At 41.0% G+C, this 23,499-nt stretch overlaps 4 protein-coding genes across 7 annotated transcripts in view; 1 reads left to right on the plus strand and 3 right to left on the minus strand.

The window, feature by feature from the left end:
* usp13 (ubiquitin specific peptidase 13) overlaps positions 1-8,974 on the minus strand; it is a 29,115-nt gene extending 20,141 nt beyond the window's left edge. For 2 of the 4 annotated variants that reach the window (XM_078790423.1, XM_078790421.1), the window contains exons 1-6: positions 8,498-8,764; positions 6,736-6,861; positions 6,231-6,291; positions 5,072-5,193; positions 1,303-1,445; positions 912-1,096 (exon numbers count right to left, since the gene is read on the minus strand). In XM_078790423.1, coding sequence (XP_078646549.1) covers positions 912-1,096; positions 1,303-1,445; positions 5,072-5,193; positions 6,231-6,291; positions 6,736-6,861; positions 8,498-8,608 — 748 coding nt within the window. In that variant the 5' untranslated portion in view covers positions 8,609-8,764. The other 2 variants (XM_078790422.1, XM_078790424.1) reach the window with 2 other exon arrangements.
* A 754-nt stretch (positions 8,975-9,728) lies between these two features.
* Positions 9,729-12,780, minus strand: ndufb5 (NADH:ubiquinone oxidoreductase subunit B5). The gene is made up of 6 exons (XM_058072533.2): positions 12,615-12,780; positions 11,979-12,061; positions 11,603-11,669; positions 11,460-11,521; positions 10,054-10,160; positions 9,729-9,952 (listed from the first exon to the last, which is right to left on the minus strand). Exons 1-6 carry the CDS (start codon positions 12,730-12,732, stop codon positions 9,832-9,834), a joined length of 558 nt encoding a protein of 185 aa, XP_057928516.2. The 5' UTR covers positions 12,733-12,780; the 3' UTR covers positions 9,729-9,831.
* Positions 12,781-13,628: 848 nt separating this feature from the next.
* mrpl47 (mitochondrial ribosomal protein L47) lies at positions 13,629-15,942 on the plus strand. Its single transcript, XM_058072531.2, has 6 exons — positions 13,629-13,769; positions 13,899-14,047; positions 14,118-14,275; positions 14,356-14,486; positions 14,565-14,660; positions 15,731-15,942. The coding sequence occupies exons 1-6, from the start codon at positions 13,642-13,644 to the stop codon at positions 15,840-15,842; spliced, it is 774 nt and encodes a 257-aa protein (XP_057928514.2). The 5' UTR covers positions 13,629-13,641; the 3' UTR covers positions 15,843-15,942.
* Positions 15,553-23,496, minus strand: actl6a (actin-like 6A). The gene is made up of 14 exons (XM_058072525.2): positions 23,331-23,496; positions 22,176-22,252; positions 21,183-21,354; positions 19,557-19,657; positions 19,374-19,471; positions 19,192-19,286; positions 18,947-19,053; positions 18,141-18,230; positions 18,003-18,064; positions 17,685-17,799; positions 17,327-17,407; positions 17,143-17,238; positions 16,978-17,064; positions 15,553-16,401 (listed from the first exon to the last, which is right to left on the minus strand). The coding sequence occupies exons 1-14, from the start codon at positions 23,353-23,355 to the stop codon at positions 16,321-16,323; spliced, it is 1,287 nt and encodes a 428-aa protein (XP_057928508.1). The 5' UTR covers positions 23,356-23,496; the 3' UTR covers positions 15,553-16,320.
* Positions 23,497-23,499: the final 3 nt, after the last annotated feature.

Here is a 23,499-nt window from a genome sequence, read left to right on the forward strand (position 1 = left end):
AGAGAGAGAGGCGGGGTCCACCCTGGACTGGTGGCCAGCCAATCCCAGGGCACATATAGACAAACAACCATTCACACTCACATTCATACCTATGGACAATTTGGAGTGGCTAATTAACCTAGCATGTTTTTGGAATGTGGGAGGAAACCGGAGTACCCGGAGAAAAGCCACGCATGCACGGGGAGAACATGCAAACTCCACACGGAGATGGGCGAGGGTGGAATCGAACTCAGGTCTCCTAGCTGTGAGGTCTGCACGCGAACCACTCGACCAATCATTATTCATTTTGAATTAAAAAAAGGTATACACGGCGATACAGAGACACATACGGACTAAATGTGCTTTTTTAACATGATTAGAGCCCTCCATACATAAAATAACACCCCTATAGTCACTTTTACACTCAATATAGTAGTAAAATAACAATATAATACTACATATATACTCCTGTTTGGATTGTTTGCTGTATTTGAAGTAAAAAATGAGCATGATTTTCCCGTCTTTTTAAGGAAATGCTTTCTTCTTTTATAATGAATACACACTTTGACAGGCATGCGTCTTCTTCAAGGTTGGTTTTAGATGAAATCACAACACAAAGTAGGCTTTGAATAGAAAAACTGACCATCATGAGCATTAGCATTAGCATCATAAGCATCTTTTCAGGTTGCAACGGCCAGGTTCCTCGTGTGTGTGTGTGTGAGCGACGGGAAGAAAAGCTCTTTGTTTGGCACCACATGTTGGTTTGCCTGTGTAAGTCTGGACACAACCAAATACTTGAACATTTAGCATCGAGCTTCTGACGGAACAGAAGATGGAGAAGATGGAGAAGATGGAGAAGACGGAGAAGACGGACAAGATGGAGAAGATGGAATAGGGGACGAGATCAGAGGAAGCCCTGATGGGCGCCAGACCTGCCCCGTCTGGGGTGATGGTGTCCAGCTTGGCGGCCAGGGGGTGGTTGGTCTCTTTGTAGTGGTCCAGGGCGTGGCCGTTCCCGCCGCTCCCATCGAAGAACCACTTCCCGCAGAGCACCGCGCCGTCCGTCAGGTTCAACCACAGGTTCTCCCTCAGCTCGCACTTCTCACACTTCCAGCCGCTGGCAGCAGGAGACAAAGTTAGAGACAAAGTTCTGCTATCGTTGGCGTGCCGGACGGACATCCCAAAGTTGGAATGTTGGAATGTCAATTCAAGTGAATTCCTAACAATTTTCCAAAAAGAACGTGGAAATGGTGTACAAAGGAGCAAGAACAGGATGATCCCAAGTGGATGATGAAGATACTCCATGAGGGTTAGTCCTCCTACCTGGGGGGGATCCGGACCCCATTGTCCTGCTGCCTGAGGCTCCTGGCGTGTCGGGACACCTGGATCTCCTCCTCCCAGGATTCAGGCTCCTGCTTCTTGTAGGGAGACGGAGCGTTCAGCACCGCATCGCAGGCGATGGTCACCTGGATGAGACGCAGGGCAGGTGAGACCACGTTCAGCAGGACGGAGGACACCCCTCCGATGTTCACTGCAGCATATCTTCTCAAGTGGAGCGCTAGCTATACTATTACTGTACACTCAAAGGGTGTACAGTAATAAAAAGAGTAAAAGGGTAAAAAGAGTATAAAGGTGACTATAGGGGTGTTATTTCATGTCTAGATGCTCTAATAATGTTAAAAATTAATTAAGAAGATCATCAACAGGTTTTCCATTTCCTATATGTCTTATTTTGTCTTATTATGTCTACTATTTTGGGTAAAAAGAGTATAAATGTGACTATAGGGGTGTTATTTTATGTCTAGATGCTCTAATAATGTTACAAAATAAATTAAGAAGATCATCAACAGGTTTTCCATTTCCTATATGTCTTATTTTGTCTTATTATGCCTATTTTATTGGGTAAAAAGAGTATAAAGGTGACTATAGGGGTGTTATTTCATGTCTAAATGCTCTAATAATGTTAAAAATTAATTAAAAAGATCATCAACAGGTTTTCCATTTCCTATATGTCTTATTTTGTCTTATTATGTCTACTATTTTGGGTAAAAAGAGTATAAAGGTGACTATAGGGGTGTTATTTTATGTCTAGATGCTCTAATAATGTTACAAAATAAATTAAGAAGATCATGAACAGGTTTTCCATTTCCCATATGTCTTATTTTGTCTTATTATGTCTACTATTTTGGGTAAAAAGAGTATAAATGTGACTATAGGGGTGTTATTTTATGTCTAGATGCTCTAATAATGTTAAAAATTAATTAAGAAGATCATCAACAGGTTTTCCATTTCCTATATGTCTTATTTTGTCTTATTATGTCTACTATTTTGGGTAAAAAGAGTATAAATGTGACTATAGGGGTGTTATTTTATGTCTAGATGCTCTAATAATGTTACAAAATAAATTAAGAAGATCATCAACAGGTTTTCCATTTCCTATATGTCTTATTTTGTCTTATTATGCCTATTTTATTGGGTAAAAAGAGTATAAAGGTGACTATAGGGGTGTTATTTCATGTCTAGATGCTCTAATAATGTTACAAAATAAATTAAGAAGATCATGAACAGGTTTTCCATTTCCTATATGTCTTATTTTGTCTTATTATGCCTATTTTATTGGGTAAAAAGAGTATAAAGGTGACTATAGGGGTGTTATTTCATGTCTAGATGCTCTAATAATGTTACAAAATAAATTAAGAAGATCATGAACAGGTTTTCCATTTCCTATATGTCTTATTTTGTCTTATTATGTCTACTATATTGAGTTATAGGAGTGTAAATGTGACTATAGGGGTGTTACTTCATGTCTAGATGCTCTAATAATGTTACAAAATAAATTAAGAAGATCATGAACAGGTTTTCCATTTCCTATATGTCTTATTTTGTCTTATTATGCCTATTTTATTGGGTAAAAAGAGTATAAAGGTGACTATAGGGGTGTTATTTCATGTCTAGATGCTCTAATAATGTTACAAAATAAATTAAGAAGATCATGAACAGGTTTTCCATTTCCCATATGTCTTATTTTGTCTTATTATGTCTACTATATTGAGTTATAGGAGTGTAAATGTGACTATAGGGGTGTTACTTCATGTCTAGAGGGCTCTAATAATTGTAAAAATGTATTTAGAAGATTGTAAACAGGGTTTTTATGTCTTATATGTCTACAACAATGTTGAGTAATAGGAGTGTTAATATGACTATAGGGGTGTTATTTCATGTGTAGATGCTCTACCAGTGAGGAGCATTTCCTTGAGAAGACATCCGGTCATGAATGTGAGGGGTCTACTCACTTTGGTGACGTTGTTGGCATGCAAGATTTACGCCCGACATGAAAAACAAAACACACACAATTAAGACTTGCAGACAAACAAAACAAGTCAGTCTTGCGAGGACAGAGCGGCGCCTTCGTGCTCAAGGCAGCTCGGCAATAAGAAAGAATAAACATGCGAGATGAAGCCACCAGGAGTCAAACATTGCTCCTTCCATGCAACGAAACACAACAGGTCATTCAACTCACAACCACTTCATGGGGCAAACCTGCACAACGTCATCAGATGTGGTTTGACAGGAACGTGTGTTCCTGTCCTGATGCATGATGTGTGTCTTGGATGTACAGTACGTACAGTATGTGCTCCAGAACAGGGGGCCTCAATTACATGTGGCATTCAAATAAATTATAATAATTCCAAATAAGACAATTCATTTTTAAAAACAAGCAAAAATAACAAAAACAAATCAAATTAAAAAGTCTATTTTGAATGAATTGTGAGGCGTATGCCTCGCTGTTGCCCCCTGCCCATGAAAAGAGGTACTGCATCTGCATTTGGTCACGGGTGTCCAAAGAGCAACCGGGGGCAATTTATAGATTTTTTATTATTGGCCCTCCTCACATTCTAAAAATACGATTAAATAAGAAAACAACAGCAAAAATTGGGGAAAAACAACAAAAAAATCATAATATTGCGATTTTAAAATCATCTTACGGACAAAAGCACAATATTATTAGGAAAAAACATAAGTTTTAGAAGTGTAAAGTTTAAATATTAAAGACATTTCAAAAGTATTATTAAACCAAAAAGCGAAGCTACAATTTTTTGAAAATTCAATTGGGAAAACGTTTTGATCTGACGAGAATTAAATCTCAATATGACAAGAAAACTTTTGTCATCTGGCGGGGAAAAAAGTTGGAACATTCTGAGGGAATATATATAAAATGATATTTATAAAAGTGTAACGGTGAAATATTCAAGCAAAACAATCATATTATTAGAAACAACACAAAAAAATAAGTTGCACATTTTTGAAAATTTGTTGGGAAAAAGTTCTGATATGAGGAGAATAAAGTCACAATATGGCTTTTATTCTGAGGAAAAATAATATGTGAATATTATTATTATTATTTATTTTAAGTATTACTACTAATAATACACATTATTTATTATAATAATGATTTATTATTAGTAGTATTGTTGTTGTTATATTTTTATTATTAATAATTATTAGTACTAATAATAAATATTACTTATAATAATAATTTATTATTAGTAGTATTTTTTTATTATTATTAGTTATTACTACTACTAATAAATATTATTTATAATAATAATAATTTGTTATTATTATTAATATTATATTAAACATGTGTTCTTTTCTAAAGTCATAATATTATGAAATAAAATCCTGAAATATTTGGGAAAAAAAGCAACAGAAATAAAAAAAAAAATCCAGCGGCTCTTGCATGTTTTCATTTTGAGATGTAAAAAGTTTGGACACCCCTGACTGATGGTTGACCAAATGAAAAGCTTTGGCGGGCCAAACATGGCCTGCAGGCTGCCTATTGAGGACCAAATAGCGTGCACATGTACACCACTCAAAGTCAGGTTTCTTCATGTATGGAAGTCATGAGATAGAGCAGGTGTACCTAATGTTGTGGCTGATGAGCGTATGCCCACTCAGTGGTTCCCCCCATGTGTGACGCCTCCATTATGAATCATACGCAATATGAGTGTGTATTAGCCCATGAAGTGGCATCCACTGAGTGCGGCTTCCTGTTTCCATGCAGGGAAAGTCACACGCCAAAGTCACTAACCAGAGCCGGTAACTCCTCGATATTTGGTAGCGGGATCTCAAAGTGGTCTGGAAAAATGACCAGCTTGGCCTCGTCCTCGTATTCATAGTCCTCGCCGTTAAAATCGCGGTTTAGCTCTAAATCTTCACAAAGGAGGAAGCAAACGTTGAGTCACCTGCTAGAGATGGTCCGAGGGTTCTTTCAACATGATCAACATCTTCAACATGATCGACGTGATCAACATGATCGACGTGATCAATTATTCAATATTTCAGTCTGGAGCCTCACATCACGAACTGGAATCCTAATTTTTAGATAGGGGAGGGGACAGCGTGCAGTGGAAGGAATTCATCCTCTGCCAGACCGGTGTTGGGTGGTTGGGGGGGGGGGGGGGGGGCAACACCCTGTTCTTGCCAAGCAGCGTCATCGTGTAACGATAGAAGTGTGTCAGACTCCAAGTGTGTGTGTGTGTGGGGGGGGGGGGGGGGGGTTGACAGGTGGTGGCAGCTGAGGGGCACTGTAAACCAACCCCCCCCCCCCGCCCCCCCCAGGCTGTGTGTGTGGCACTTTTGATTTAGACCAGTTACTAACCACACATGCAAATAAACCAGCTATACTTAGCAGCCAGGAGGAAGAGGAGGAAGAGGAGGAGTCTGATTCATGGGAAATATCTCCCGCCTCGGGTTCAGACACGGGGGGTGTGGGGTGGGGGGGTCCTGGCTACAGATATTACGACTAATGTACACAAAAACACAATCAGACATGAATATTATTTTCCAGCATACGGTAGACCATGAAGGTGGTGGAAAAGGTCAAACCATTTCCCAGCAGTGGGGGGCACCATTTCATCCATACTTCATCCATACATTCATTTTTAGCAGACTAAAAACGCCACAATGTGAAATGTTGGAAAACCAAAGTGTGATCTGAAAGATTATAGTGGGACTGAGAAGCGAACCAGCAACCTCTCTACCTCCTGAGCCATAAGCAGAACGTTGCTGTCATCTCAAATGGAAAATGATTTATCACCAGTGGGGGAGGGGGGCAAATAAATTGCCCATTCATTTTCAATGGGAAACCTGTCCAAGATGGCGTCCTAAATTAAATGAGCTGAACATTCAGGAGCATGTTGGGAAATAAAAAAACCTTACAGACTCCGCCCCCTCCAAACGCAACTTACCCAAAAAGACTTTTCCATTGCGTCGCCTGGGGACGGCGCCCCCTGCAGCTCCTGTGGCTTTCTGGGGGGGGCACAAGAAATGGGGGTTGTTTTATTTTGAAAGGGTGCTTGGAAAAAGATGCTGGCGGCTCCAACTGGACTCAGCTCAGGGAAACCCCTGAACGGTCTCACGTCACAGTCTTCCCAGCATGCCTTGCGGGTTATAAATGCTAATATTGTCTTGCGTGTATTTCAAATGTACACGTTGTTGTCATTATTACTAAAGCAAAAGAAGGTATAAGAGGATCATCACGTTCTACACGCTTCTTTTACTTTTGGATCATACTGACTGTGTAATCTATACAATATATATCATGTATATGATATATATACATATATTATATATACAATATATGTCATGTATATATTGTACTATGTATACAATATATAATGGCATTCATGAGTGGTGCATGCATGGAGACTAAGGGTGAAAAGATTATGGAGGATTCGATGGAAGCATACTCACTTCTTTGACGTGTCGCTTGAGGTGCATGTAAACACTCTGGCCTGTTTTGCGGTAGTGTCTCTCCACGTGTTCTCGCCCGAAGCCCAGGAATGTGTTCATGCACACATACAGCCCTCCCTCCGATTCCTGCACGCACAAAAATATATTTAATAAGAAATCTTTTTTATTTTTATTTATTTTATTTTTTATTTTTATTTTTATTTTTATTTTTATTTTTATTTTTATTTTTATTTTTATTTTTATTTTTATTTTTATTTTTATTTTTATTTTTATTTTTATTTGATCATTATCGGTACCAATAATTATCGGCCCCATATCACTATAAAAATGCGATATTGGTCGATAGCAATATGACATTTTTTCCTGATCATGAAAACCGATTTGAAAAAACAAGAAAAAATGAAAAGAATGACAATAAAATACGCTTTAATAAAAAATAATAAAATGATCCAACCATATCATTTTTGTAAGAAAAGATGAAATGGGGATAAAATGAGTTTGTGCTTTGAAAGGGGAAAACAGCGTCCTCTGGTGGTCACACACAAAAAGACAACATTTCCTCTGAACTGAAAATGATAGAAGCCACAATTATTATTACTAATTATTACTGCGTTACATCAAGTGAGCCGCAAGATAACCGTGTCAAGCATGGTGGAGGTAGGCTGCATGAGTGCTGCCAACAAAGGGGAGCTGCGGCTGCTGTATTTATTGATTTGTCTCTTGAGAAGATATACGTACTAAAAATGGGTCATTGTGATCCCGCCTTCCTTGTTTGATGTACCAAACTGGGACGAGGCTGCCAGAAACCTTCAAGTGGCCCAAAGTGACATCTGATCTTGAACAGAGCACGGCTAAAAATAAAGCAGCGCTCATGCTAACATGATGAACTCCAGACAGCTGAGTCACCTTTAAAAACAGACCCGTGTGGACGCTTCCTGGAGATGGACGTTCCTATGGAGTCAACGCCATCATCCCTACCCTGGTTGGCACCAAACCGGCGGACCGTGACCCAGCTGGAGCTCAAATGTGAACGCGGCGCAGGCCGAAGACGCAGAGTTCCAATACCACAGAGCACGCATGGGGAGAACATGTAAACGCCACACGGTGATGCCCGAGCGGGGAATCAAACCCACGTCTCCTAGCTGTGTGGCCTATGCGCTAAAGACTCATGCGGTCCCCGAATTAAACCGAATTATTATTTATATTATTTAACCAAAAACGACTCATGCAGTCCCTGAATTAAACTGAATTTTTATTTATATTATTTATAGAATTTAATTTAAATTATTCATAAATATTATAATTTATATATAAATATAATATTTCTATTTATTTTATATTATATATATTTATATTATTATACTCCTCGACTCCTTGGCATGCAATTCTCAGTTGAAACGTTAGGGGCGCTGTTTCCCAGAGAGTCAACTTGGAGAGCAAACACAAGACCATCACTTATTAGCTTGTTAGCTTCATTTCTAGCCAGCCAGCAATGGTAGCTAAAGAGAAAAAGGGCGTGTCTAACAGCAGTACACGTACAGGAAATTATGCTAATAATAGTGACGTCATTTGGGGACTTTTCTGACAGCCAATAGCTACGTTGCTTACTGGGGAGTAGCAACCGTCAAGCAGGTGTGCTTGGCATCTTCTCATCACATGAAAGCCTCATTAAGACATTTCACGGCGCATACACACTAACACATTTACCACAGGTGGCTACACACAAACACACACACACACACACGCACACGCACGCGCCTACCGGAGAGTCGAAGGAAAAGGCGCACTCGCTTTTGAAAACCCTGTCTCCGGTCTTCGGGACTCTAACCGTGGGCATGTAGGGGACCAGCAGCTCTCCCAGGTCTGCAGCCATGTTGGCGTCCCCGCTCCTCGCGGCACAGTGCGACGCCGAGCCACCCGAGCTGAGAGAGACGAGGGGGCTATTTTTAAAAACATTCCTGGGGGGGGCGGGAGGAGGAGGCTGACGTGACAAAAACAACACAATTCAAGCATGGATGGCGGACAGGCTGACGTTCGCTACCTTCTTTTGTGTCTTCCTTCCTCCTCCGGCCCGAAATCCCATCTGAATGTTGCTGCACGGGGCCACACCCACCTCACGCGGACGCCGCGGGAAATATTTAATGCTGGCAAATGTGATGAAAAGCACGTGTCCAATATTATTATTGTTATGGCTTCGGTAGCGACGCGGATAGCAAAACCCTCAGGCTCCTGTTAGCCAATAATAATTAAGAGGGTGGGGATCGATACCCGTGTCGATACCGGGTGATGAGGTCGATATTTATGTTTATTTAGATCAATATCTGTGGCGTTTTTGCTGTTATTTAAATGTTATTGTATAAAAATATGAGGCAATAAGCCAACAGGATTTGAATGATTTGTTATCTTTATTTTGCTCAACATTATTTTACATTGTCTTATATTGTTTTTTATAGTCATATAGTTTTTTATAATATATAAAATATTAATTTTATTTGCTATATGTGGCTTTACTATACCAATTTTGTATTGTATTATTTAATTTTTACCTTCAATTTGGTCATCCAAAGGTGACACAAGGGGGGGGGGCATTTACTTGATGAAAGAATCCACTCATATTTTCTCCAAATGTATTTTGTATTAATTTTATAGCTGGGGCATACAATAATATTTATATACTATTAAATGGGTCTCAAATAAGATTAAAAAAAAAACATTTGTGGTTTTAGTTAATTATCAATCTAAACAATTTCATCTTAAAAATAGGAAGTTCTAACGGTATCGTCAGCGGCAATGATGCGACCTGTTACTCTGTATTGTATCGATACTAACATTTGCAGTATCGCTTGCCTCCAATAATAATAATAATAATAATATAGTGCTGTAGTTTGGTTGAGCTCAACTCTGCCCCCAAGCGGTGGCCCACGTTATTGCAACCATAATGTATTTTTAAGTTGCATCCATTGTTATGGTCGCCTACAGAGAACAACACAAAATACCAGAGATAATATTTGCTATTTTATTGAAGTGTGAAGGAAAAAATGTACAATGAGGCTAGGAGTAGATCAGCACAATGTAGTGAGCCGACACCGGCCAGGTTCAGGTGTCGGGTGAAGACTTGTGGCTGCGGTCGATGAGTTCCTTGTCCAGGGTCTGTCTGTGGTACCAGGGCCCGTCTCCTCGCTGCCTCATGTGCCTGCGCACCTCCAGCTCTGCCAGTCTGCAAAACCGAACCAAGTACAAAAAAAGTGTGGACGGGACAATGGTGGTCATTTTAAGTGTCACTCAAACGTTTGGCCAATGGGTAACAGTTTCACCCACCTCATGTCTGCCTTCTCTTTTTCCATGTGGATTGCAGCCATCATCTTTTCATAATCCTTCACTGGTGAATCATAAAAGGTGCGAGTGATCCAGCGAGTGATGGGGTGCTGTAATCAAACACATTGGGGGGGTGGGGGTGAGAGTCGGTAGTGTAAACATGTTCTGCTTTTAACTCATTCACTGGCAGCCATTTTCAGAGAAGAGCATTTTGGGGTATTTTTGCTGAACTGGCGACAGATTCACAACCAGACAAATTCTGGGTCAATCGCCACGGTTACATGAGGACTTTTTCTCTTTCCAAATGACCTTTCCAAAAGCAATGGTATCCATGGAAAGGAATATTCCAATCTCTTGTCTCCATGCGCCGCTATAATCAACCAGATTAGTCAATGGGGCATGCCCAGTAAAACGTAAACACCAACATCACGTGATACCGACTTCCTCCAGTTTTTCTTTCCCTTGTCGGAATAACTCCGTATTGCCAGTTTTTCCTTCGTCCAGTCTTGAAATTGAGTTTGGATGAAAAACAAACTTTCCTTAGCAGTCCAGTGCCGATTGCTGGCCTCCATTTTTAAAAGTGAAGAACGTCTGGATCTGCGTGTTACGTCATATCTCAGCATTCGCTGAAAGAACGCACCCGGGATCAATTTAAACATTAAAAAATAAAATTCAATCTCGCTAATATTTTATAATTAAAGTCGGCACATGTATTATATAGATATGTATTTTCTTTTTATGAATGGCGTATAGAAGGGTTTAGATTGTGTTCCACAGATGGCGCTAATGCACACCAAAGCTGCTTGCCAACCGCCAATAAACAACAGAAGAAGAAGAAGAAGGCAGTCTGACAACTTTCCGTTTGAGCGGGTACAAGATACCTCAATCGGATTGGGAAAGGAATATTCCACCCTTGGGAATCCCATTATATATTCATTGGGATTGGCACTTTTCTTTGGGAATGAGGTGTATACAAAGGTTAGATTCCTTCCGTTTGAGCAAATAAACCGAATAGAATTGGAATATTTGGGTCCATGTATACGTGGCTAAAGTAAGGATATATATATATATATATTTCCCTCTGTCAGCGTGCATTTTGTTCACTTCCTGCTTTCCTAATATAGTTTAAGGTTTTTTTTTTGGTCCCGTACCAAAGTAGGAGGTGATATGAGCATCCAATGACATAATGGGTACCATAGTAAGTGTCAATACATACTATATATATATATATATATATATATGAGATATATATAGCACATCATGACTGGTTCAAGACTCTTCATTGCCCACAAGTCTGAAATTCACACACAAGATGAATAAGATCTGTAGCTCCCGCAAAAAAAAAAAGCAAAAGACGTGAATGGACACAAGCTCGTTTGATCAATAGTTTTGTAAAGCAAAGTTGATACCTTATAGTACTCCCAGTGCTCCGGTTCGTAACCTTCAGGAGTTTCAACCAGCTCTGCTTCACCTTAAAAACGCAATGAACACATGATTACTGTGGACAAAGACAAAGGCGTTAGAAAACAACACAACACGTCCAGTTACTTACCAATGAAGACGTTCACACATGACACAATGATAGCCACGGGGATCCCCGTCAACAGGATGTAGAATTGCTACAGTGCAAAGACAGAGAGTCATTCTTGTAGCGTTCCACGGAGTCTTTCCATTTTCCGCACCTTCAAAATGAACCGATTGTGTGTAATGACTCCCCACAGACTATAATTCCATATTCTATTATCGTTCACTAGTAGTGGGTAACTTTACTTTTTATGTTCAAATGTGTTTAGTAAGTGTGTGAGGGATAAACACTGACAGGGATAAGAGTGTCAAAAATGGGTGCATCCATTATTTGCATTTTTTGGGCTATTCCAGGGGTGGGGGGTGGGGGGGTACTGCAAACTATGCGGTTCTTCCAAACGTACCAACAGACGCAGAAATCTCTTGTCATAGAACTCGGATGGTTTGACCACAAACATATTCTTCCCATGACCCCAACGGACGGCCACTGAGGAACGAAAAACAACACAAACAACAAACATGAATGATGATACAATACATACAGTTACAGCAGAAAGTATATTCAATAAAGTAAACCTATAAAATAATACATTGAAAATATTATAATAATTATGTTATTCAACTATACGTATGTTGTTATATTAATATTTCATTCAATAGCATTAATAAAATACATACGCTTTCATATTTATTTCGGAATTAAGCAATGTTACTGCTTTGTTTGATCTTGAGAGTAGTGCTTATTAGGTTTCAAATGATATTCTATCTATCATTAAAATGATATTGTGGTGCTTAGAGATCGAGAACATACAATGTTATTATCCCCACTCATGACTTACTAAGTGCTGTATTCATTTTTAATATCGTAACAGGAGTGAAGTTGACACATTAGCCTCTCCGTGTAGCTCCTCGCTGACTGCCACACAGGCAAGCTAGCTCATGTTAGCATGCTAGCATACCCCATCGCAAGGTCACAAGCGAAGGGGACAACTTCCTCACTCAAACAAAGAAACACTTCACCCAGCCGTGGTGTCGCCTACCTTTTTCCGTTTGCGGGATTGTTCGAGTGAGTACATTTGTCGCAGCATTGCTAGATTTCAGAGGACTCAGTCTGGCTGCAATAGCAGCGGCAGACCTGAGTAGACTCATACCCACCATGTCTACTGTGGGCGAGTAATTTTGTGTCGCTCGCAAACGAATCGGCTTCAAAAGACGGCTCGTTTTAATGAACGACAGGAGCCGAGTTAGTTTGTTTCCTTTTCTTTTTGGTCAAGATGCGTGGCGGCACCTTTGTGTCCGTGAGTGAGAAATTAGCAAGAGATGTGAACTATTTTCACTTAATTGGTCTATTGAGATGGAGCTTTGTTGTTGTATTTTATTTATAATATAACAGGCTGCACAGCGACCGAGTGGTTAGCGCGCAGGCCACATAGCTAGGAGACCCGAGTTCGATTCCACCCTTGGCCATCTCTGTGTGGAGTTTGCATGTTCTCCCCGTGCATGCGTGGGTTTTCTCCTGGTACTCCGGTTTCCTCCCACATTCCAAAAACATGCTAGGTTAATTGGCCACTCCAAATTGTCCATAGGTATGAATGTGAGTGTGGCTTTAATAAATAAGTTTAAATAATGAACATTTTACACATTTTTCTTACATTAGTAAGTCATTGTACACAATAAACATAATTTGGTAATACACTTCAGACAACAACAACAGCAAAAATCTGAAGAGCCAAAAGAGACGGCTCATTTTAGTGAGTCGATCCAAAAGAAACGGCTGTCTAAAATAACCCCCAAACTCCACCACCTGCGGTGGGCAGGCCTCCTAACAACACGCTACGTGATTCGCTGTTGAACGACTTGACGCGGAAACCGCCATCATCTAAGAGGGCAAGGCTATATCGATGACTTTTTATCTTTATTTTTTTTATATATTTAACGCTTATTTTGCATCTTCTAAAGAATTGCAACAAAACCAATTTTGGGTAAAATATACAAAATTAGTAAAAGGAAAAAAAGAGTTATGGTAGAAAAATGCATGCTGGGTAATTTGAGAACGACCTGGCAAAGATGGCGGCGTCCTCAACAGGACGCGTTTTGAATCTTTGCAAGCAATTTCAGAATGTTTGCCGGATAGCCTCACAGATAAATGTTAAAAAATATACCGGTTGGACCAGTTTCAGCTCTTATCTTTGCAGGTAAGAGCAAATGTAATTCATAAATAGCTTTACGTTCGGGGTTATTTATTGTGTGTCTTACCGATATTGGCGGCAGCTCTTTCTAAAGCATAACTAAACAATTAATTCACTTTATTTTGCCCCGAGCAGGGAAAAGTCTCCGCTGGTCGGCCAATGTTGGTACAATCTCAGCCGGCCTGTGCTTCAATGTCGGTCCTTGCACACAACTGTCAACAGAAGGGGGCTGGATGAGTTCTTCGACCTGCCAGAGAACTGGGGAGAGAACACAGTCAAATCAGGTGAAACGAAATGGACCAAACGGTGTGCTTGTGTCGGCGTCTCATTTGTGTTTGTGCGATCCTGCTGCAGGAGCACCGTGGACGGCCAAACAACTGAGGGCAAAGAGCAATGAGGATTTACACAAACTGTGGTATGTGTTGCTGAAGGAAAAGAACATGCTGCTCACACTGCAGCAGGAATCAAGAAGGCAAAGGCTTCAAATGCCCAGTCCAGAGAGGATCAGGAAGGTTGGTGGATTTTGGGGCTGAGTTATTGTTACCATGGTAAAAAAAAAAAAAAACTGATGAAAAATGTATTCTCTTCCCAGGTGGAGCGCTCCATGATCCGGTTGGAGACGGTGGTGAAGGAGCGAGAGACTTCACTGCGTCTGCTCCAGACGGGTCAGGAGAGAGGAAGACCAGGCGCCTGGAGGAGGAACGTATTTGGCTTTGCGTACTGGTGAGAGCTTGTAGGCAAATATTAACGGAAAGAATTCAAATTATCATCGTGTCCTCATCAAAACGCTCCTCCCTCCAGGTATCGATTCAAAGAGTACGCCATTCCCTGGTACATGAATAGAAGATACAAGCGAAAGAAGTTTTACACGCCCCACTTTGTTGAGCCGCACATCAGGTAGGACAAGTACACAGGATTATGGTAGAATCCTGTTTAATACTGCCATTCTTTTATTTTGAAGCCTACTTTGCACTAAACAGGAATTGTGTTCATTTGTTTTGGTGTTTGACTGTTTTTGTCAATATAAAATCATCTGTTTAGGTCAGCATGTGTTATAGTATCATACAGTATTTGTTGTAGTAGCATATGTCAACAAACACATCAAGTCCTGGTTCACCATTGCTCTTATTCAAAAAAGTGGCCGCTTATGTTGACGTCAACATACATGGTCAACCTTTTTTGTCTACGTAAAATCATCGGTTTATGTCAACATTTGTTGTAGTAGCATATGTCAACAAACACATCAAGTCCTGGTTCACCATTGTTCTTATTCAAAAAAGTGGCCGCTTATGTTGATGTATGGATGTAAAATCATCCATTTGTCATCATATGTCAACAAACGCATGACGTCCTGGTTCACCATGTTCTCTTGCTAAAAAGCGGTTGCTTAAGTTGACGTCGACATAACCATGACATGGTCAAAACACTTTTTGTCAACATAAAATCATCCGTTTGTCATGTGTTGTATCATATGTCAACAAACTCGTCAGGTCGTGGTCCACCATGTTCTGATTAAAAAAAAAAAATCCCTGGTTAAGTTGGCCTTGACATACATGGTTGACCGCTTATGTTGACGTCAAATTTAAGCGCCAAAGGGGTCGTTTCTACGAAAACCGGGTCAGTTTTTGTTGACATGTCTTGTAGTATTGCTACACAACAGCATAAATACGGTTTAGTTTCCCAGCATTAAAATTGGTGCATGGTGACTTCCTGTTCAGTGCAAAGTAAGCTTCTAAATAAAAGCACGACAGTAGTAACCTGACACAATGCACTCATTATTTGAGAGTGATTCGCGTGTGCACTGAAGCTTTATTGTAGTCGAGACATACAAGCAAACCAGCACAGCAGCGTGTTGGATTAAAGAAAATACAGAATAAAAATAAGCAGAAATGTAGGAAAGTGGTTTGGGTTTCTCACATGGACATGAAGAGGTTGATATATTTGTACCTTTTCCTGTTTGTCTGCAGGTTACGTATCGAGAAGTACATTCGAGCACAGTACAGGAAATCCAACATGGAGAAGAAAAAGCTGGCCAAACTTCAAGAACGGTTTCCTCAGATGAAGGTTCCAGCATCCTGAAACGTCCAAGCAATTTCCTCCGGTTACTTTGTTGAATGAGTGAAAGTGGATACAGCTTTTTATGTATGTGATCACGGAAGATAAACAATGACATAACAAATTATTTTTGCCTTTTGTCCCTCGCTTGTTAATTCAACAATCACAATAAAATCCAGCCGCTGAACGTTAAGAATTAAATACAGTTTTATTACGACTTTAACCCAACTCAAAGTTCTTACAAAACACAAAATCCTGAAATCCAACTTCAAAAGTTCTTGGTCGGTGTGCTGTAGAAAATATTTAGTTTGGGCTGCCGCCGCATGAGCATGAGCGTACTACAATGATATTTTGTTGATGGATGTTTCCACAAACCACCTGACCATGATGGTACTGTCAAAAGAAATGTCATGTCTGTAGATGTGTACGTGTCCAACTTAAAAAAAAAATCATACAAAAAAGGAGAGATTCATCAACACGAGAGCCAAGGTGAGCTGTTACATCAAGGGCACTTCCTGTCCACACATTGCTTTCCTCCCTCCTCGTACTCTTGTTTGGAGATCCACATTTGCTGGAAGGTTCCCTGGAAGATGAGGAACACCGATTGTGACAAACAATACAAGCAGTTGATGTTTGCTAAATCCAAGGATGAAGAGTCTTGAACCAGTCATGATGTGCTATATATATCACTATATTGACACGCACTATGGTACCCATTATGGCATTGGATGCTCATATCACCCAGTACTTCGACACGGGGCTAAAAATAAATACAAATAAAATAAAATTATATATATATATATATATATATATATATATAAGAAAGCAGGAAGTGAACAAATGTAACAGTTACTGATTGTAAAAGTAGCAGATGGAGGGGTAGGATTTAATAAGCTTTGCTTCTTCCTACTCCTTTTGGACCTGTGGAAGTGGGAACTGATTATGGGATGCACTCAATTGGAATCTGATGCATGTTGAAATGAAATGAAACCATTACCATGAAACATCAGAGAAGGTGTTAAAACCCGAGTAAATACGATGTGGCTTGGATGGATAGTTTGCGTGGGGACACATTTTCAAGTCAGACTAAAGTTGGAGTCAAGGCCAGAGTCATATCTATCATATCATATTGTGAGCACGCGTGTTTGTGTGTCCTTACGAGTGATGCCAGGATGGAGCCTCCTATCCACGCACTGAAGCGACGCTCCACTGTGGTGTTGTTGGCGATCAGCTTCAGTCGCATGCTCTAGAAATGCAAAAAAAAACAACAACCATGAACCTGCGGATTCAACATAGTTTTTGTACACGTCACCCATTCACTCACCGGGGGCGTTTTCTGGGAGAGTTCTCTGTTGAGGCGGTCGGTGAAGCCCTGAATGAGCGTGTTTCCCCCGGTCACCACTACACTGCCGTACAGACCCTGATACACAAGTCCGACATCAGATTGGTTTCTAAATTAATCTCACCTTGCACGTCAAAATAAAAAGAATCCAAGGGTCCATAATCACCGGCCGGATGTCGATGTCGCACATTCCCACGCTGGTCGTCACCACGTGTCCGACTCCTAACATGGTGTTTCCCGACAAGCCCTGACGGTGGCGATCCAAACACACCATTGCACTAACACAAATACCACTAGTATAGAACCCGCAAGGCATGCTGGGAAGCCCACGCCTTGCAGGGTATGAATGCAGGTATATTATTAGCGTGTTCAGTCTGTTCTGTTACTGTGGATTACATAATGGCAGTAATCACGTCCCATGTTGTTACTAGCCCGTGCGTGGGCTAGTCACGTGACGTGTTTCAGCTGTGAGTAACTAGGATGACTTTTCTGTCGATAAGCTCTACAAATGAGGCAAAGTGCACCTTTGCGTTGGAGGGGTCAAACAGCCCCTCTGGGATTTTGAGCCTCTCAGCACCAAAGTCGCAGTTGTAGCCGTTGGGCAGCTCGTAGTGAACTGTGGGCATCTGGGCGGCAACCCTAAAAGAAGACAAATACTTTTTTTTAGCATTTCGTAAGCATGGTGACATTTTTAACAAGTGAAGTAAATAAATGGTCGAAAATAGCTTAAGGACAGTACATCCGCTACACAATGGGCAGGTCAAATGCCAATAAGCGCCATTTTGTAAGCCAAAGGTCATAACCCAAGCTGGCTTTCATTTCAAAAACGTGTATTTTCTTACTGTTCATCGTATGGCGAGTCAGACACCTGCAGCACCGATGCCTGGAAGTCTTGGATGACACACTGTGACCACAAAGACGCTGGTAAAGACATTTTGAATGAACAATGAACATTGTGTTGTCCTGGTGCTGCTACTGACATTACACATGTAGTTATGCCACGAGCGAGTGACTTGTGGTAGTTTCTCTTTCTTCTTCCAGCAGGCGGGCGATCCCTCTCGCACGCCATCCTGGAATGGTAAACGGTGAAGTTGCAAAGGTTTTTACTCAAAAAAAAAAACAACAAAAGCACAACACTTGAACGCTAGTCTTTCACTTCAATGCCGCCAAAGATGTTAGTTGATGACTAAGCAACACAAATATGTGGAAATATGGGCTAATAACTATAAAAGCAATCTTCACTGGCTAAATGTACTGCAAAAAAGGTCAGTAAGGATAATTCATAATGCCGCCTACAGACAACATACTAACTCCTTATTTCTAAAATGACAAATACTTCAACTTGCTGATATAGTTCATCTTCAAACAGCTAAAATAATGCATAAGGCTAAAAATAAGCAATTAGCTAAAAATGTCATCCAATACTTCTCTACAAGACAGGAGAAATATGATCTCAGGGAAGAAGTACATTTGAAACATAGCATAGCATTTCAGTATGTGAAATCAAAAAATAAATAAAATAAAATAAAAAAAAAAATACTTAAACCATATTATGAAAGCAGGAAGTGAACAAATGTAAGAGTTAGCGATTGTAAAAATACCAGATGGAGGGGTAGGATTTAATAAGCTTTGCTTCTTCCTCCTCCTTTTGGACATGTGGAACTGGGAAGTGATTATGGGATGCACTCAATTGGAATCTGATGCGTGTTCAAAGGAAATAAAACCATTCCCAAACTACGGTATGCCAGGTACGTCACTTCAATGACACGCGTAAAATCGAGCTCACCTTTGATGCGATCATGTAAGGAGGGATTATTTCAACATTTAACTCTTGGAAAAGTTCTCTGCACTGCATGCTCATGAAGTCTCCGGCAAGGGGAGACTTGACAATGCCTGTCAAGAGAAAATCATAACTTATGTTCAAATAACTTTATTTGAAAACCTTACGTTTCCAGAAACCATGTTGCCATTGGTCAGGGGTCGACTGAAGCTCCAAAAAATCTGTGTGCTTGAGAGAAGATAAGGTCTTACCTTGCTGCAGCACATAGCCATCATGCACCGGTATGGCTGTGGTGTGTGTGGCGCCGCTGTCCAGGACCAAGCCCGTAGACCGCCCGTTGGCAAAGCTGACATTATCAGAGTAAAGGGAACAACAATCGCCCACGTATGACACGCTCAACGCATGACCGTCATGGAAAAGCGGAAAAGGATACGCGGAAAGCACGGCCGATTTGCAGAGAAAGAAGGCGGGAATGTTGTAATGCTCAAACATCAGCTCGGTGAGTTTTTCTCGCTTGGCTCGCGTGTTCCACTGCGGACACAAAAACACAGGTCCTCAAACATCAGATGAAATCACTAACCCCAGAGTGTCCGCTGCTGGGAAAACAAGAACTCACTGATGCTTCCGACATGAGCACCGGATGCAGGCTGGGTTCGGACTTGAAGTGCATCTTGTAGGTGTGATCCAGAATGGCTTGGAAACTGTCCCAGTCTTCAACTGTACAGGAGAAAAAACAGCAAAACGAGTCATGATAAGACCTTTCAACAATGGATCCCAAGAGGTATAACCGCATGGTGTAGAATAGTAAACAAGGGGAAATTCATGAGCTTCCAAGAACTACAACCAATGTACGACCTGGGCCAAAACCATTCTTTTCGATACATACAATTGAGAAATGACTATGACAGGAAAATAAAATGCTTGATGAATAGAAGAAGACATGGGCTGATTCAAATGACAACGCCTACTTATAAATCCAAGACATGTGTGGAGAAAAATGGCGGAAATGGACGCTGTTCACGGACAGAAACCTAGGAAATGACTCAAATTGCACCATGACAAGGAATGGGAAATAACCGTGTATGTCCAGTGCCCCATTTTTGTTTTGAGTTTGTTTGTATTAATGTTGACGTTTTGTTTAAAAAAACTATTAAAAAAACAAAGTAAAAAAAAAAAATATATATACATATAAATAAAAAAACATGACATTGCAATGTATCACATCGGAGACACACAACAATTTATTTAACCTCTGCTGTCATGCCTGTGAACACTAGTGATGGGAAACGTGAATCCCTACCACTCACTGAAGTGTCGGCTACTCTATGCACTTGAGTCGGGTACTTGAGTCGCCACACACATCCAAATCCACAAAGTCGCACATGCTCAACAAGTTGTGAATCAGGTACTCGATACACTTGCGTCAGCCGTCACAGAGACTTGTGTCAATCGGGTACTCGGGTATACCCGGGTACTCGGCACATGCGCATCTTCAACATGTTCCAAACCCATAACACAGACACCCCAACTTGACATGTGACCTGGTTTCCTTTTTAGCAGAGTCCTGATTTATTATAAAACCCGCAAGTTTTGAACGACTCGTTCATGACTCGTACGTCCACGCCCTATCATGTGACTGTGCCAGTGCTGACGGCAAATACATGATTGCGGCACTACAGAGGGCACAACCACAGCATTCCTTGCCAAAGAATATCCAAGGTCTTTGCTGTGTTTGTATGTAAAAATCATCAGCACTGGGTCATATTGCTAACAAAAAATGGACCAACGAGGATCTTTTTTTAGATGGCAATTTGAGCAGCATCCACCAATGTTCCAGGTCAGTCCTCTAAGGGGGGCTGCCGTCCCACTCTGCCGCTCTGCTGCAATTTAGATTGGTGTCACAATCGCCTCCAAATAGCCTCTTCTCTGCGGACCCTCATTTTGATTAGCATCATCAGCTACACTTACCATCCTTACCATCTCCAGCTGACAACCACCCCTTTTCTTTTTCTTACTGCCTGTTCTCGACATAAAAGCCCTTGTTGTGTGGTAAGAGAGTCACAAAAAGCCAAAGAAAAAGCAATGCTTGATGACAGAATGAGTGAAACTAAAAGTCCTACAAGTCGTGCTCAGACTCGATCTGAGGCTGAAATTAGGTTTTGCTGAGGTCACTCATTCGAATTCCAAAGATTTGTGCAACTTTATGGGTATCATTTTTATATGCATCAACAGGAATACTCACTCATGCCATTCTTGAGGGGTGACATGACCTCCATGTTCTCCCTGGGGACCCTCAGCTGGTTGGTGTCAATGAAATAGGTGGTCCCGCTCTTTCCTTTGTCGCCATCCGTCTCCATGGGAGTGGTGCCGTCCTCTCGGTCGAGGGTCACGCCTATCACCGTGGGGAAGTCGGCCTTCGCCAAAGCAAAACACAGGCCTTTAGTTTTCAACCTCACACAAAAAGTAACACTCATGCTTGATGGAACCAGCGGGTTTGTGGTGGAAACCACACCTAGTTAGAGCATCCAGACCCTGTTTATGGACTTCTAAACACCGTTTCTAACATTATTAGAACCACGCAGACATGAAATAACACCCCAACAGTCATCTTCATACTCGTATATAGTAAACATGACTTGCAATTGAAAGACAGAACTGGCCGTTAGCATTGAGAAAGTTCCTTCCTGTTGTAGTATCTCAAAAGAAATCTGTGTTGATCGCACACCTCATTAAAAAACTACACTACAACACTTGTCGTTTGACTGATATAATCAGGCCAGTCTGACACACGTCTGCTATGCATAGACGTACATTCTGACTGTACTGCTCGCTTTGCGTACATCACATTGCGTACTGCCTGTGTGCAGGCTACGGCATCCCTGAAGTGACACAAGAGACGGACGCCGGACTCCACATCGAGTGATGGAGTGTTCAGATTGGGAAACTGTACTTCCCTATCAGAACAAAATGAAGCATCCGAGAATGAACAGTGTTCAAGTTTAGAGGTTCCGCTGCAACAACTTATAACTAATTGCATCAAACGAACACACACACATGTTCATACAAAAGATCTAGAATAAAGTGTACTCCATTTCTACTGCCCGTCTCCTGGGTGACAGACCTCATTTCTTGGCATCAGCGGCTGACCCCCTTCGCGACAAGAGATGAAGACGCACACAGAAAGTAAAAAAAAGGGACAAGTGGAATTAGGTTATTTGACAGAACAACTGCTTACTTTGGGACAGTCCTCTCCTGCGTAGCCAGCTCTCACAGTGTACGAGCCGATGTCGAATACCAGTGCCCCCACCTCATCTGGAAAAACAAAACATCATTTATGAATTTGGGTTTCCCATACATTGGTTGTCGTTCCAACTCTGTACAACAGATGACCTCATAACTCTGCCTCTTATCACACCTGTTTTGTCAGAGAATAAGAACATGTAGCCGGAGGGATCAGTGTTCCCTCCTCAGTCGCCATATTTAGCAAGTATTCAGAGCCCTCTAGGTACTGGTCTACTGGTACTGGTTTTCTGGTTTTACTGGGCACTTTTGGAGACTAAAGCATGTATCTCTCTTCTCAATGAGCAGTGGGCTGTCTTGCTTGTGACTTCAAAAGAGAAAGTTCTTCTGCAAATTAGATTTTGACATCATCATTTCCCCTTGTCACAGATAGATGGTAGTCTTGTTGGACCTTGCAGTATTTATCTCATGCAGTTGCTTTGTGTGCGTTTTCGCAATTTGCAGCATTTTTTTGGCATTTGTTTTTGATTGACCAGTGATAATGTGATTGCAGCTTTTCCCCTCTTGCATGAGTTTTATGTGTGTAATTAGTTTCGATCCTTGGGAAACAACAGGTAAGACTTGAAGTGTTTGACCATTTATTGGATTATCTCCTAGTACAGGTTATGAAAATGTTATATAATATTAGCATGAACGTCGTCAAATGTTATTGCTATATGAACATGATATGTGTTCGCTGCAAGGTTATCAGTAAATACTGTCATTAATGTTTGATAAAGGCGTTTGTTCAAAGTCTTACTCTTAACAGTAAGTACAGTCATCGATTTACAAATGTAAACAACAATTTACTCAACAAAACAACTCGGCGAAGTTTCGCCCATCTCACTTTCATTCATTCATTGCGTCAACTTGCTGACTACATGAACGGAAGTTAACTGAACCCCCTAAACGGCCTGTTGCATATGGCATAATCGTAAATACAGACACATTATAAGCTACGATGGATAAAGCTACAATAAATAAACTCGCACGCTGCGAACTATAAAGCTAACCGGTAGCATGGCTAGCGTAGCTCGCTAGCTACGAACAATGCTAACATTAAGGAATAGAGGTAGCTGATTCATTTCGGAGGTGATCAAAAGCCACTCACCACCGCCGTACACTCCGCCGCTCATCTTTGTAATATTCACAACAGCGCTTTTGTGCAATAATGTGGAATATTGTTGAAAAATCCAAACCGCTGGACGGCTAATCACAACAAAGGAGCAGCACTAGCATGGAGCAGGAGTGTACAGCGAAGCAGGGCGCCACTTAGCGTC

This window comes from Doryrhamphus excisus, linkage group LG4 (genome assembly GCF_037039965.1).
Source record: "Doryrhamphus excisus strain RoL-2023G ecotype Guam linkage group LG4, RoL_Dexc_Guam_v1.1, whole genome shotgun sequence".
NCBI classification, from domain to species: Eukaryota; Metazoa; Chordata; class Actinopteri; order Syngnathiformes; family Syngnathidae; genus Doryrhamphus; species Doryrhamphus excisus.

Coding starts and splice junctions, on each gene's coding strand:
- actl6a (XM_058072525.2), bottom strand. CDS start 23,355: ATGAGCGGCGGAGTGTACGGCGGTG. Junction 17,065..17,142: donor TCTCCCAGAAAACGCCCCCG/GTGAGTGAATGG, acceptor TTGCATTTCTAG/AGCATGCGACTGAAGCTGAT. Junction 16,402..16,977: donor GCTCCATCCTGGCATCACTC/GTAAGGACACAC, acceptor CTCATCTTCCAG/GGAACCTTCCAGCAAATGTG.
- ndufb5 (XM_058072533.2), bottom strand. CDS start 12,732: ATGGTGGGTATGAGTCTACTCAGGTCTGCCGCTGCTATTGCAGCCAGA. Junction 11,670..11,978: donor AGAGATTTCTGCGTCTGTTG/GTACGTTTGGAA, acceptor TTTGCACTGTAG/CAATTCTACATCCTGTTGAC. Junction 11,522..11,602: donor ATGTGTGAACGTCTTCATTG/GTAAGTAACTGG, acceptor TGCGTTTTTAAG/GTGAAGCAGAGCTGGTTGAA.
- mrpl47 (XM_058072531.2), top strand. CDS start 13,642: ATGGCGGCGTCCTCAACAGGACGCGTTTTGAATCTTTGCAAGCAATTT. Junction 13,770..13,898: donor TTCAGCTCTTATCTTTGCAG/GTAAGAGCAAAT, acceptor TGCCCCGAGCAG/GGAAAAGTCTCCGCTGGTCG. Junction 14,048..14,117: donor AGAGAACACAGTCAAATCAG/GTGAAACGAAAT, acceptor ATCCTGCTGCAG/GAGCACCGTGGACGGCCAAA.